Here is a 14,221-nt window from a genome sequence, read left to right as displayed (position 1 = left end):
GTGGTATGAAGAAACTAGAGGATAAACTCTGTTACTTAAATAAAAGTAGATACCAGCAGTGTGGGCGGGTTTACACCCCTGCTTATACGTTACAGAGTGACTGAACAGGGTCGAGGCTTGACTTTCCCATGAACTTCATGCCTTCTTGCCGCCTCATTTACCTGCAACAGAGACGGCTATTTATGTCCATCTGTCGGCAGCCTGACCTGAATGTGACGTAAGCCGCTCACTATGGGTGGAGAAACATAAAATCACAAAACCAAAGGCTCATGTGGACTCCATCCAGGCCTGTAGATGAATGATAACCATGGAAACTTTTTAAACGTAATTTCATTTTTGGGTGGCAGCCTGGAAATGAGCCTATTATTATTTTTTCATTCTTTCAAATAGCATGCTGAAATGCTGGGTGAAACATCTGAAACGACAGGCAGATATAATATTGATGCATCTTTTAAACAACAGTTTTGTCTCGTAGTGCAGGGAGATCAATATGTTAACTCCCTCCCATACTACACTGGTATCATTCAGGACAGTGCCGTCACAAAGCAGACATATTTGATAGATGTTCATTATAATGAACACGCTACAGGAAAAAGAGAAAAGCTGGTCTCAGTCGCCGCCTGTTGGAGCAGAAAAACAGACTCCCAACATGATTGAACAAAATACTCGACACGTCCGTTTCATTTTCATAATTTTAGATTTCAAAACGAATCTGCAAACACACTCAATCCACATCTCTTACACACCCAATCCACATCCCTTGTAGGATTGCGTTGAGATATTTATGACAATCATGATCTCTCCGTGTTTCTTCCCTCCTGAGTTCCATAAGGCACAAAATAAACATCAACCTAATACACAGGGCCAAAGGAAAGACACCAACACCGCAGTGAGATCAGCTTAAACGTACCTCTATCGTCATCTAGCGGACAGTCTGTGATGGCCATGTGTGTCCGTTTCGCTATTATCTTTACAGCTACTTTACATTCACCTGATGAATCTGGAGTTTAAACCTGTTAAATACGAGCATCGTTTAGGAAATAAATTAAGTTTTATTTTTTTGTCCCTTCTTGTCTCAGTTATGAGAAGTCATGTGTCTGGACAGGTGGTGTCGCTCCCGGAAGTATTCGTGGCAGATCGGGCAGGTGAGTTTCTCCTCCCTCCTCCTCCTCACGTGGGACTCCGCCGCGAACTCCTTCTTGTGATGAGAGCGCATGTGGAAAACGAGGTCGGAGGTCATGCGGAAAGACAGGTTGCATTTGGCGCACCAGTTCTGCACCGACACGCCGAATGAGGTGAACGTCGGGGGAAGGATGGTGAGAGAAGATGCGGTCTGCAACTGGACGCCAATGCTCCTGGACCAGTGCTCCGGTGCGTAATGGAAAGCATTGTTTAATGCAACCGGGGAGGGTACAGCACGTAAGTCACTGCTCAGGATGTTGGATGCCATCAGATTGCTGTATCCCATAACAGTCCTGGAGGTGAATGAATCAGTCATGTCCTCTAGGCGGCTAGAGGGGGCTGTTGAAGCACTGCTGAGATGCGCCTGGGGGTCAATAGGGGACGTTATTTTACTTGGTTTACAGAAAGCGCTTTTCTGCTCGCGCTGATTGTTGGACAGGACCAGAGAAAATGCACTGCTGCTGCTTCTTGAGTGCAAACTAGAGCTCTCGCCTGTTTCCATCTCTCTGTCGTGCGTAAAGCTATCGGTCTTACATCCCAAATGATCCGGTTTAATCTTATCAACTTTCAGTTTCCCCGCAGAGGAGGATGCATTTCCTGCTGACTGGTCGTAGTCCTTAATCAGCGGTGTAATATTGTCATCATTTGAAATGTTAGTTTTTTCCAACAGAACCGTTTTCCGCACTTTGGGATAGAGAGTTTCCTCGTATTTCCTTCTCTTGGGGTAAATCTCTGCATCCTCGTTGCTGCCAGATTTTTTGTGTTCCAAATCTCTGGCGATGTTGTGGAAATCTGTCACTCGGTGTTGCCTCTTGATTTCCACGTGCTTGTGCTCGTAAATCTCGCGGCTCCAGGTGTCAGTCTGAGTACACAGGAATCGGCAGTGAGCCAAGAAAGGATACTCGTTCTCAAAAACCTGGTTACATCTTCCACATTTGAACTCTGAAAAAGACACACACAAAAATGATGTAACTATACAGATAAACCCATAACATATACACTTTCATTTAAATTTGCATCCTCCCAGAAGTCGAACATTATGGCTCATTCTGCTATAAAATACTCAATCTGATGCTTTATTTTTATTTGGGTGTAGAGGGGCTTTAATTTAATTGAAGCTCAAGTCTAGCCAATGCACACAAGGCCAGCCAGTACTCACCTTCCCTTGATCCTCTGGTCAGGTCTGTGAAGCCCAGTAGGTGTGACAGCTCCTGGTCGTACCACACCAGCAGCTCTTCCTCCTGCCGGATTTCCCGGATGGTTCGCACATACAGCTGACCCGCTTTCAGAAAGGCCTCTGTGTTCTGTTCCTCTGCATTGCGCGCAGCCTGCACGAGCCGCAGCCAGGACATCACCAGCGCAGAATTACGCATGGCCTCGGGGTCCACCTGTTGACAGACATCATTGACATTTTACTCGAGCTCCCTGATTTAAATCCATCTTTCCTACAAACTTGGAATTCCTAAAAAAATCATTAATAATTACAAATAATAATTATTATTAAATCCACGTTTCTAGATCCCTTTGACATAATACCCAACACAGCAGATTCATGAAAAAACAATACAATGCAGATGGACAGCATACAAATATAGTCATTTAAAAAAAGAACAAGGGACTTGAAATGTGTAAATTCAGTTCAAATTAAAACATGAAATAAACAAATCTAGTTCAATGGTCATGAATTCACCAGCCCGGTTATATTATAACTAACTAAAGCAAAGCTGTTTTAACATGCCATAATATAAATTCAAATGTCCATTGCATGACAACTGACCACAAAATCTCTGCAACTCACCCTGAACACGTATGATTTAGCTCTCTTATCGCAGGATTTCTGCGCTATGAAGGCGATGGTCTCGTAGAAGGTGTTTTGGAGCACGCATGGACCAAAGCACGTGCCTGCAGGGATGCTGCGCGTAACGAGCACACTGGTGTAGAGGTCCGCTGGATGCTGGAGGAATTTGCTGTCACCGGTCCAAATGGACCGAGGCAGGAAAGTGTGATCCATCGTTAAACTGTGATCAAATATAACGGTTATCATTAGTTACAGAGCAGGTGGCAATATGTTACAAACTCTTTTATTACAAGACGAAGATACAATCACGAGGCCAATCTAGTCTTTAATATATTCGGGCTCAAATCATGAGAACTGTAAAAACGAATTCCCATTTTAATAATTCGTTTTACAGAAGCTAAATAGCGAACAACTGGGCTATGACATACAATATATGTTGTAGTGGTCTGACATCCCGTTAGCCGATTTGGATTCAGATGCTCTGAACCCACTCTGGATTGTCTTGCAAGCAATATTAGAAGAAAAAAATAAGTACACTATTTTATGGATTTTCTGATTAAATTAAGCGTCCCAATTGTGAAGCAGACGCAGCCGGTGTCGAGACAAAATTATTTCTAACGTCCTTTGTCTCAGTTTTTCACTCGGTTTCTCCTTTTGTCTCCCCATCTGCCGTGAAGCCCAACTGCCTCCTCTGTGCGCAAGATAAGTTCAAAATGCTTATTCCTAATTTATCAACAATTTGAACGCAGGAAGATTGTGTGACTATTGATTTTTTTCCTTCTCTGGTCAATAATCTTTCGGGTGTTTTGTTTCCTTGACAGTTGACCGCACAGCATCATAACAGAATAATCTGGTGGCAATCTCAATATGCCAGTCTTCCTGGTAAAGAATAATGACATATGAGAGAAAGATCGTGTACCCCTGTGAAGAAAACAGAGAAGTGCATTCATAGTGTCGCGTGACTCACCCGCTGGACATGAGGAGGATGTTTGTGCCGTGTGGCAGCAAGTTGCAGCAGGTGCAGTGGACCTCGGTGACGATGCCCTCCCGTTTCTTGGTGACGAGCTACTTATCCGACTGGATCTTCCTCCGTACTGTGGTCCCTCTCCTCGCCCACTCCCACTTATTCCCTTCAGAGAGCGCGCTGAAGCGTGGCGCATTGATATAAACACGCGCGCTCACGCACACACATAGACGCGCGTACACAGGACTTGAATTTAGTCCCTTGGCAAATTCCCCCATGTCTGATTTGCAATCCTTTCAGTGAACAAGAGAGACATGCCCGCCAGTGAGGAAATACTGTGATAATGTGAGCAATAATGCACATTATAGGGTGTTTATCGTCCAGTGCAGCTGACTGATGTGGACATACGCACCACTATGAACAACACCTTTTAGACAGTGTGAAACGTTTTAAATATGATGTTCCCTGTGCCTTTACTGTGAATAAATTGGACAGTTTGAGTTATACCTTTCCTGAAACCATGAATTTAGAAGGACCACATCCTGCGGAACAAGACCTCACAAGCTTGTCCAGCCATGTAGTCGGATAGAAATCCTAAAATGTTCATGAAGCTATATTCTGACATCTTATTGTCTCTCGTGGTTTTAAAAAGTCCCTCCACTAACTGTGCTTTGTGCAACAGATATTCAGAATGTAGTCTGGACACGCTATTGGGGATTTAGAGACATTTGTTGGTCACGTTTCTGAGAGTTACACGAGTGGTAGAAGTTGTCCTGCTAATGTGGGCAATTGTAAATTGCAAAATTGGCCACATGACATGCGGATGGTGGTCTGTGTTTGCCATCGGGCAAATACATTATTCATAAACTAAATGTTTCTGTTTAATGAGCATTTAATGAATTATTCTGCATCAAAGCTAAATGTCCTCGTCGTTATCGAGCCAACTTTCTGTAATGAGAAAGCGGGAACACATAAAAACCTTCGCTGGGAATTAAGCTCCTCGGGCACACTCCTGGTTACAGTGCAATCACACAATAGGCTGGGGAATATTTTTTATTTTATGTCACATAACATTACGCAAAATGTTAGTAGCCTACCAGATTACATTGTGTTGAGGAAGTTTGATGACAAGCACAGGACCACTTTGAAAACCTTTCAGCATCACATCCTGTCACGGGTCGATCGGCATTCAGGCCCATATTTGAATTGTCTTTGCGGTTCCCCTGTTTTTCATTTGAAGGCGAAATGCCTGAGACGGTAAACACAGGCAAATTCCAAGGTACAGAAAAATAACAAATTATTGTTTATTCAAAACGAGATTTTATTAGTATATTACATCATTGACAGTACTAAAACGGCCTACTTATTTAATTTGAAAATTCAAAATAATATTAAGTAACTATAACCCAAACAATATTAAGGAGAAACATTTCCTCAAAGGAAGTAAACATCATTTTAATTAATCGTGTAATATGTGTGATTTCTGGTCCTTTAATGGTTAATGGACAAACAAAAGTTCATAGATAGAGTCATTAGAGGGCTTGTTTTTTCCCATTCTCAAAGTTATTTTGGGTAATCCCACCCCAGACAGATATCTCACTATTCTTTCTCTGTGTAAAAGTGGAGTTTTGTATCTCTCCTCGGGTGTCGCTCCTCTCCTTCATGCTGCCTGCTTCAGTGCATTTTTTTTTCTCAGCTGAAACGGAAGACTTGGAGAGCCCGGCTTAAAGTGAACAAGGCTCCTGTAGTCTGAATGCACTCAGCGTAACGGGACGAAACACCGGGGAAAATCGCGTTATACACACGTGCAGTCGATCCAGAAACAGACGATTGAGAGAAAATGTGAAGATCTTTAGTTGTCACAGTGTTGGGGCAGTCAACAGAAACCGGGAAAGATGGCGAGGACACAGACTCGCATGTTCCTCGCCTTGGCTTTGCTGGGAATTTTCCTCCTCGATGTGTCGGTGAAAGGAGAGCTACAGGGAGAGCAACAGGAGGAGGAGGAGGAGAGGTCCTGTCAAGGCGCCTTCGACCTCTATTTTGTCCTGGACAAGTGAGTGTCCGATATTATTTACGGCTTTGTTACTTTCTCATCGCTGCGCATTGCCATGCAACCACCCAGTTGTTTGGAAACGCGGAGCGCATCAGCCAGATTCCGTCTGTTGTTGTAACTGTGCTAAAGAAAAGCAAACTACAAGTTTGCGCGTGTACATTCGGTAGTCATGCTTTTATCAATTGGCTTTTTGTTTCACACAATAAGTCCTAAATAAGATAGCGGTTTCTTGTTTCGTGGAATGACTATTACACGAAGGGCACGTCCAAAACCATTTTAACCCTCGTTGTTTATCTTTAAGTGTCTTCTCGTACATATACACGGCATTGTATTTGAAGTAGGAAGACTATTTTGGACGTTGGGGCATGCTTTTCTTTTCTTTTAGTCCAGTTCAAAGTGGAGAGGCACACAGATTGAGCTTTTACTCACGGGATGTGGGCAGGGCGAGCAGGATGGATAGAGTTTCAGGCTGATGACGCCTGCGGACACAGCTGCAGCAGCTGCCCCACAGCGGTGCTATGTGGCCTGGTGATCCTTTAACTATTCTTCTCTGCTGTATCCTGAACGGGCCATGTAGTGACCAGGGGCAGGATCCATTCTTTGTTGTTTTTCTGCAGGGAGTTAAGAGTTCTTACATATGATCAGGTTGATGTTAAAACATGTATGTTGGCACCACCTTCTAGGACATGTTTTAAAGGTTGTAACTATGAAGTTAATACCTTAGTACGTTATTTATTATTGCTTCATCTGTAAGAACAACATCTGGCTTGCTAAGTTATGATGAATCCCTCTGGATAGTGTGTATCCTCCAGCTTTGCTTTGTCTTTTTAACCAGCTTTTCTATTTCACAGAACATCTCATATCTATTTTACAATTACAATTTGAACCCCTTTTTGAAGTGTACCTCATAAAATATGCTGTATATGAAAGTGGTACTACATCTTTAGAAACGTAACCCTACTCTTAATTCGTTTTTTTTCAAGTATTTGTTGGCTTGTTTGTCTTCATTTGATAGAAGTCAGTAGAGGGCTGACAGGAAATGAGGATTGAGAGAGAGATGATGAAAAAGATCCCCAGCCTGATTTGGATCAGATCAGTTTTTGAATATCTTTATGTCATTTTGAACATGTTTAACACCTGGAACTAAATATCCCATTTCAATGAGGATGTTTTTGCCACCTTTTTGGTCTGTGTAAGCCTGACTATTCTAGTGATCTCTACATGTGATCTCGCTGCAGTTTCAGACTGCGCTGCTGTTCATAGCTGCTCAGACATAACTGACTTTTTTTTTTCGTCTCTTGGCTCGAGTTGCAAGGTGCCATCAAGCTTGTGAACACAACAACCAGACATGCCAAAACATGCTGTGGGCAGAGAGAGAGAGAGAGAGAGAGAGAGAGAGAGAGAGAGAGAGAGAGAGGATGATAACAAACAAACAAGGTATGGCTGAATATGTTGCCCTATTTGTGTAGAAGAATACAGGTTATGATATCAAGAATGACTAGCAGTGATTTAGCGGTGAAGCACATTGTACACAGAACACCGGTATCTGTGTACAACATTTGGGAATATGGAGATGTAATGGTTTAAAAAAACAACCTATGTGCACCACCTAACTGGACATGTTGACGTGACATTTTACTTTGCTTATGACAAATTTGATGATCTTTCGGATGTCCACTGCAAACATCCGTCAGACCCTCTTCAGTCTTTACCCTTTGCTTCAAAAAGTTTCTGAGGAGCCCGGGGAGCATGGCACATCACGCATGGCCAAGCCTCTGGTACGACTCCGTCTGTCTGACTGTCTGGACCTGCATGCTTCAGCAAGCCTCCAGGAAGCTTGTTGGCTGTTTTTCACATCTTAAATGCCACACAGTGACCTAATCTAATCTTCAGTGATAGAGAACGAAGAGAAATCATGCATTACGGATGCTTCTACGTGTCTACACTGATCTTCACCTCTTCACTGTCCAGAAGGTTATGAGGCATGCTGGTGTATAGAGAATGTGTGCGTGCTCCGCTGGACGCATCTCAGCACACAGAAAAAACATTAGAAAACATTCCTACACTCCACGTCTGACCCACACCAAATACCAGGCTGCATTCTTCCTCTCTATCTGGTTGCCCGCAAATAGAATAATAGGTGTTGTGTTTTATGGCTGGGTTCTGAACAGAGATTTATTTTCACTGATCCAAGTACTTGACAAAAGGAGATCCTGCTCTAATGCAAAATTCTTTGAATTCATAGTACATTTACTTTCTCAATGCAGTTTTTAAAAGCAATTAAACTCCCTCATACAGTGTCTGGGGGGATTGTTCATGCGTGAAATCTCTCAATTATTCTTTTCTGATTAATTGAATAACATTTCATTCCAAAAAAATATCAGAAAATAATGAAAAATGCACAGGGCAACATCTCCAAATTGCAATTAATTAACCAATTATTTCCGCACATTGGACTAATTATGCTATTAAGGTCAACCCCCTCCTCAGTCATGTATTCACATATAGCCCCTCACTCTGATTGATGAAAAGAATACTTAGAAAATGTTTAACTTTAGCTGACAGACACTTTCTGTCCTGCACACTGGATTTAAACTGAACCTCGGTTGTGTGTGTATCAATAAACTGAGATTTAGACAAGATAAAAGAGACTCCTCCTGGATCAGGGCTGGTATCATGCCCTCCCTTCCAGGGAAAAGGATAAGTGGAGCAGGAAGCGACTGGTGAAATAGGAGGAACAAAAGAGCCATCGTGAGTCTAAGCAGCTCAGACCTTCACTCTTTGTTCTCTGTATCTCTCTTTATATTTCACTTTATGACCCTGTTACACACACACATAGCCCTTTCTTTTGCTGTTTGAAGTTTCATCCTTCAATAGACACTCACCATATACAGCCTGACACACACACACACACACACACACATTTACCCCTACTGAGTGTTACTTCTGCATCCCTCTGTTGTTCATCTTGCAGCCTTTTCACTCTGCAGACCGCCAACCTGTTGTCAAACTGCCTGTGCTCACTGGGACCATCTGTTCCCCCTCACAGTCACACACACACACATAAACACAGAGATACTATATACACACACGGACACACAGGCCAGCTGCCTGCTACATGGTCCCTGCTAGAGGCAGCCTGCTACATCTGTCCCTGTCTAACCTCAACCCTCTGGCCCAGCAGCAATTAGCCCCCATTAGCAGCCCCCTGGGACTGGGCTTCATTAAGGACACTGTCATGTACACAGCAGCAGCATGTAGCAGGCTAACCAGCAGCTCTCACCGCTCACAGGTTACAGTCCAAACTAATGGAATGTGACTGAGTGGCCAGAGGAATGTCCTCGAATGTTGAGCAGATAAACTGTTATGGTTGTTCCTGAAAGATGTCATGGCCATTAAATCCAGTTTGTACATATCACTAGGTGTCCTACAAAACCTACATGACCTTTGAATCGCAGTCTTTCGGAAAGTGATGGCCCTATGTTCACATATGGGTTTGTAGTTTTATGAATTGCACATCTCCTTTTTTTAGGTTTGGCTTCAGTTGTCTGAAGTTCAGGTGGGTACTTAGGGTTTTATCTTGGTTGGGCTATTTCAACATGAACAAGTTTACATCCTGGACTGCACTACACAGAGCAATGATTGGAATTATGCTAACTGCTACCATCACCATGCATTATGTCTACCATGTTCACTATCTCAGCGCGTTAGCCCTAATACTAGCTAGTTAGCACTGAATACTTAAGTATAGGTGAAGATTGTCATTAGTTTCGGAGCTATTGGTCATAAACCAAATATTTGGACAAATCAGTATATTGACCCGATGATGGTCCTCGGTCCTCAAAGTTATTACAGTTCATCCAGTGAGAACCATGGATGTCTGTAACAAATTTCATGGCAATCCAAAAGTTGAGGAAACATCATTATCCAAAATGACAAACATTCACCTCATTTTGGAAATAGATCAAAAGACAGGAGACTTCAAATTCAGGAGGCTTCATCCTCTGGAGACCATGCATGGCTGTACCAAATGTCATAGCAATTCATCCGTAAGCTGGACCACAGTGGTGGATCACCAGTAAAAACTGCTGTAGTTCCAAACAGTCAGCTTTGTTTTTAAATTATCAGACAAAAAACATTTACATTTTTATATGAATAAGTTCAAACTTGCTGTTAGAGCCGGCCATCCTGCATTTCATTCAATATAACTGTTTTGGCTGTGGCTGATGATAATTAGTCATCCAGGGCAACACCACATTTTCTTTCCTTATAAGGCTTTGTTCTTTTTGTTTTTCAGATCGGGCAGTGTGAAGAATCACTGGATAGAGATTTACTCATTTGTTGAGCAGTTGGCAGAGAAGTTTATCAGGTACAAGCAGGATAAGTCATTCATGAGTTTGGAATTTTTCTGTTATCGCCGCGTTAATTTAAAACAACTGTGTGTTTGCAGCCCCATGCTGCGAATGTCCTTCATTGTCTTCTCCACACACGGAAACATCATCCTGAAACTGACGGAGAACAGGTAAGACCAACACCTGAGATCTCACTGTTTCTTCTGTCTGGATCTTTCCCTCCCTAAACTAAACTAGTATTAGACGTGTCCTCTCTTGTTGTGTTTGTCTTTGGTTTTCAATCAACTCAAACCATCTCTAGCCTTTCTCTTTCTAACTCCTGTATTGTGAAAATACCTCTTTCCCTTTAAGCATCTTCCTTCCAGTGAATTTTATCAGGAAATTTGTTTGTTTACCCCACAGGGAGGCCATCACTGGAGGCTTAACAGCTCTGAGAAGGGTTATCCCTGGAGGAGACACATTTATGAACTTGGGCCTGGAGATGGTAAGGATCAGGCTTTAAGACCTAAAAACATTGGCAAAGCCAGCCTAAATCACACCAGTTTTAGTCGTCACTATAAGATTTTATTCTGGAAAACATCCACTGAGGATTAATTAAGTCTGGCATGCAGGTGGAACCAGGGCTGGTATGAGATTAGTATAAGGAGTGGCTCAGATCATAAATTACTTGCTGCTTCTTGAAACTGCTGAGCTTTTAGTATTCATATTTAAGCGAGGCATTGCAAAATTAAGCATGATTCCACACTTCCACATTGTCTAGTTGTCATTTTTAATTCAGATGGCGTCCAAATCCAAGATGGCTATTGTAATTGTCTGAAACTGTACTTGTTTCTTTGCAACTGCAGGCTAATCAGCAGATCGATCAAGAGAAGCAGGGTAAGCTCTCTCCATTATGCTTCATTACATTAGCCTACATTTAGTGCGTTGTTTCAGAGAACATGAAGGTTTTGTGTTCTGCAGGGACCGCCAGCGTTATCATTGCTCTGACGGACGGCGAACTGAATGAGTGGCAGTTTGACACAGCTCAGCGAGAGGTAAGACGAGTTAGGGAGGTGGTGTTAGGAGGTAGACACTTGATGAAAAGATTTTAAGATTGTACTCACTTGCAAACTGCCCCAGGGCTGGGACTTGTTACTGTAGGTCGCAACTGTTGTTGTTTGTTAGGCACACACTAATGTGTGTCCGCTAATAACTGGCTTTGTTTAGCTCACATAACCACACTGATAAGTTGCAAACGCTCACTATATCCTGTGATTTTTTTCTCCTGGGACATTTTGTAAAGGTTTCATTGTTAGATGGTTGTTTAATAAATATATGTTTTAATATGAGGTAATGTCATGTTGTCTAGCTCCTGTCTAAAATGTCTACTGTGTAGAAAGAGAAAGTTTGTGTTTTTTGGGAGATTTATTTGGCCCCATAAGCCTACCAGAGTCTCTTAAAGGTCACTGAATTTTGGTTTATTTGTTCTGTTTTGCAGGCTCAGAGGGCCAGGTCTATGGGAGCCATTGTTTACTGTGTGGGGGTCAAAGAATTCAACCAGACCCAGGTAGGATCCACAGAAGGATATTGAAGATGTTGAATATGCATTAACAAAAAAAGAGCAAATACAATTCTTTCTATGTCTGCATGTTCTTCTAGCTTGCAACTATTGCAGACACTGTGGAACACGTGTTTCCTGTGTGGGGAGGCTTCCAAGCCCTGAGGGGAATCATTGACTCGGTAAGACACGTACATACCACATGTAAACAGATTCACGCTCATCCACACACAATCATATTAAGTTATTAAATTGTCTTGAGACTTGTGTTTTTTCCTGTTGTCTGATCACTCAGATCATCAAGAAGTCCTGCATTGAGATTCTAGCGGCAGAGCCGTCCAGTGTGTGTGCAGGAGGTAAGAGGTGTGATGTGGTGCAAGGGTCTCCCCTTCTTGTTAAGACACTGGGCAGTCACGGTGTGCGATTGTGTCAGATGACAGCCGTCCAAAGCCTCTGGAGTGGAACATGAGGTTGAGTAATCGCATGGACGCTTATGACCGCGGAGTGACAGAGAGCGTATTGTCATTCACGGCCGTGGGAAATTAGCATAGCCGGTTCAGCACAGTGTGTGTGCAACAAAGAGGAGGGGGGGACGGGTGTTGGTCAGAGGAATTAGCCGTGAATCTTTAAGCATGGCTGCTTCGCTGGCCTAGTTTGCCACATCGTATATGTTAAATGGCTGTTTCAACCCTGTCCTCCTTCTCACCTCTTCGTCTGTGTCCAGCTCTTGTGCTTCTGGACAGCAGTTTCAGGAGGTAAGAAACGGGATAACAACTAAAGAGAGACGGTGAGAGAGAGCCGTTATGTGTCGTCAGCAGGATGGATGAGCTTTGACATGACCTTATTAGGACTCACTTAAGTGAGTGCATTTGCAGCAGTGCTACCAGGACAACCAATGGAGATTAGCCTCCTTCATTATGGGATAGGAAGGATGGGAAAGGATAGGGAGAGGAGGGAGGAGGGGAGGGCAGGGGAGGGGATGTTTAGAGCAATAAAAATGTAGGTTTTAAAGGACAAAAATGAGGATGGAAAAATAAAGAATCACAGTTGTCACGTCATGTGATAATTACATTCTCTGGTCTGAGTGTGTCACTCGACATGTGCCCAAATATCCTCCAACAGCCTAATTTATTATTCGATTGATGAGCAGCCTAATGGTCAGTGAACTAAGAAACCAAGGACACGCTTTAACCAAGGTCTGATTCTGGCCTAATTAATGAAGGGCAAAGAGTGTAGTTGACTGAATACATGCTCATCGTGTGCTGCCTTTGTTGTAACACGTGTATAAATAACATACAACTCTTATGTTAGACTTGCAATGCTTCTATCATATGCTCATGTTTGGCTTTAAATTGTCCTGTGGAGAAATAACAGGCTCTTTTGTCCCTTACTCAAAGCTTATTATTTCAGTATAAAGTCATATAATGTTATTGTCGAGCACTTGTCACGATTTAACAAGAGTTTGCTTTTATTTTGAACTGCAAGACTGTCGTCAAGATTCCCGAGAGGTTTGAATACAACCATCTTCCCCCATCCATCCATTCTAATGCGTTTACATGCACTTACATACTGACATATTACATAGGTATTGTGACAGTCTCTCTCTCTGTCTTCCTCTCTGCTTGCATGTGGTCACATACCATACATGCTTTACACCAACACACACATGTTAAGATGTTCTTTAGACAGCACACACACACACACACACACATCTTCAAGCACATGTACACACATGCCCCTCACATTGATGTGAAGTGACCAGACCGAGCTGCCTGCAAACAGGCCATCAGACTGGACAGTGAACGTTGGGCCACACTATCAGACATGACAGGACTGATTCCCCTCACACACACACACACACACACACACACAGGACAGTGAGAGTTGGGCCTTAGATCTAACATGACAGCAGAGATTGCTGCTTTCATTAACGTCTGACCCTTTCCTCCCCGTTGTTCCGTCCTCCTTTGCCCCTCCCTGCCCTTCACTGTCCTGTCGAACTAATGTGATTGAAGTGGCGCTGTTCGGACAAGCCGTAGCCCATTTTCTCCACGCACGCGAGACACACATGCATTCAGATGTGTATAGTCACACACAGGCACACATTCGTACAAATGAAATACTTGTCAAACGCTCAGGTGTAGATGTAAATGGACATGTGGCCACAGAGGCAGGCAGAAAGCAGACGAGAGGGCAGAAGCATATGTGTTGTACATGTCAGCAGGGCACCACCAGTCCCTGCCCACCATGTGTCTGACAGCACTGACCTTTTAGCCCATCAAGCCCCGGTGTGTGTGTGTGTGTGTGTGTGTGTGTGTGTGTGTGTGTGTGTGTG

General features: G+C 43.1%; 2 protein-coding genes across 5 annotated transcripts in view; one reads left to right on the top strand and one right to left on the bottom strand.

Annotated features, from left to right (window-relative positions):
• Positions 1-396: 396 nt before the first annotated feature.
• Positions 397-4,141, bottom strand: znf488 (zinc finger protein 488). 2 transcript variants are annotated; one of them, XM_031838684.1, is made up of 4 exons: positions 3,948-4,141; positions 2,981-3,200; positions 2,342-2,570; positions 397-2,124 (listed from the first exon to the last, which is right to left on the bottom strand). In XM_031838684.1, the coding sequence occupies exons 1-4, from the start codon at positions 3,956-3,958 to the stop codon at positions 1,076-1,078; spliced, it is 1,509 nt and encodes a 502-aa protein (XP_031694544.1). In that variant the 5' UTR covers positions 3,959-4,141; the 3' UTR covers positions 397-1,075. The 2 variants fall into 2 exon arrangements, with proteins under 2 accessions (XP_031694544.1, XP_031694536.1); XM_031838676.1 differs by having other exon boundaries at positions 2,981-4,141.
• A 1,493-nt stretch (positions 4,142-5,634) lies between these two features.
• The window catches only part of antxr1d (ANTXR cell adhesion molecule 1d), a 20,739-nt gene continuing 12,152 nt past the window's right edge, over positions 5,635-14,221 (top strand). For all 3 annotated transcript variants that reach the window (XM_031876342.1, XM_031876334.1, XM_031876352.1), the window contains exons 1-9: positions 5,635-5,997; positions 10,295-10,366; positions 10,448-10,519; positions 10,752-10,833; positions 11,195-11,225; positions 11,310-11,383; positions 11,827-11,895; positions 11,988-12,068; positions 12,182-12,242. In XM_031876342.1, coding sequence (XP_031732202.1) covers positions 5,840-5,997; positions 10,295-10,366; positions 10,448-10,519; positions 10,752-10,833; positions 11,195-11,225; positions 11,310-11,383; positions 11,827-11,895; positions 11,988-12,068; positions 12,182-12,242 — 700 coding nt within the window. In that variant the 5' untranslated portion in view covers positions 5,635-5,839. The remainder of the gene's footprint in view (positions 5,998-10,294; positions 10,367-10,447; positions 10,520-10,751; positions 10,834-11,194; positions 11,226-11,309; positions 11,384-11,826; positions 11,896-11,987; positions 12,069-12,181; positions 12,243-14,221) is intronic.

The sequence above is a fragment of the Anarrhichthys ocellatus genome, unplaced genomic scaffold, assembly GCF_004355925.1.
Source record: "Anarrhichthys ocellatus isolate YVR2014 unplaced genomic scaffold, GSC_Weel_1.0 scaffold3, whole genome shotgun sequence".
Classification (NCBI taxonomy): domain Eukaryota; kingdom Metazoa; phylum Chordata; class Actinopteri; order Perciformes; family Anarhichadidae; genus Anarrhichthys; species Anarrhichthys ocellatus.
This window is presented reverse-complemented; position numbering and strand designations above follow the sequence as displayed.

Bases quoted from the DNA above. Each gene is read 5' to 3' on its own strand.
- znf488 (XM_031838676.1), bottom strand. From the start codon at position 3,226: ATGATAACCGTTATATTTGATCACAGTTTAACGATGGATCACACTTTC. The intron at 2,571-2,980 runs GTGAGTTGCAGA...GTCTGTCAACAG, and splicing joins CTAAATCATACGTGTTCAGG to GTGGACCCCGAGGCCATGCG. The intron at 2,125-2,341 runs GTGAGTACTGGC...TGTCTTTTTCAG, and splicing joins GACCAGAGGATCAAGGGAAG to AGTTCAAATGTGGAAGATGT.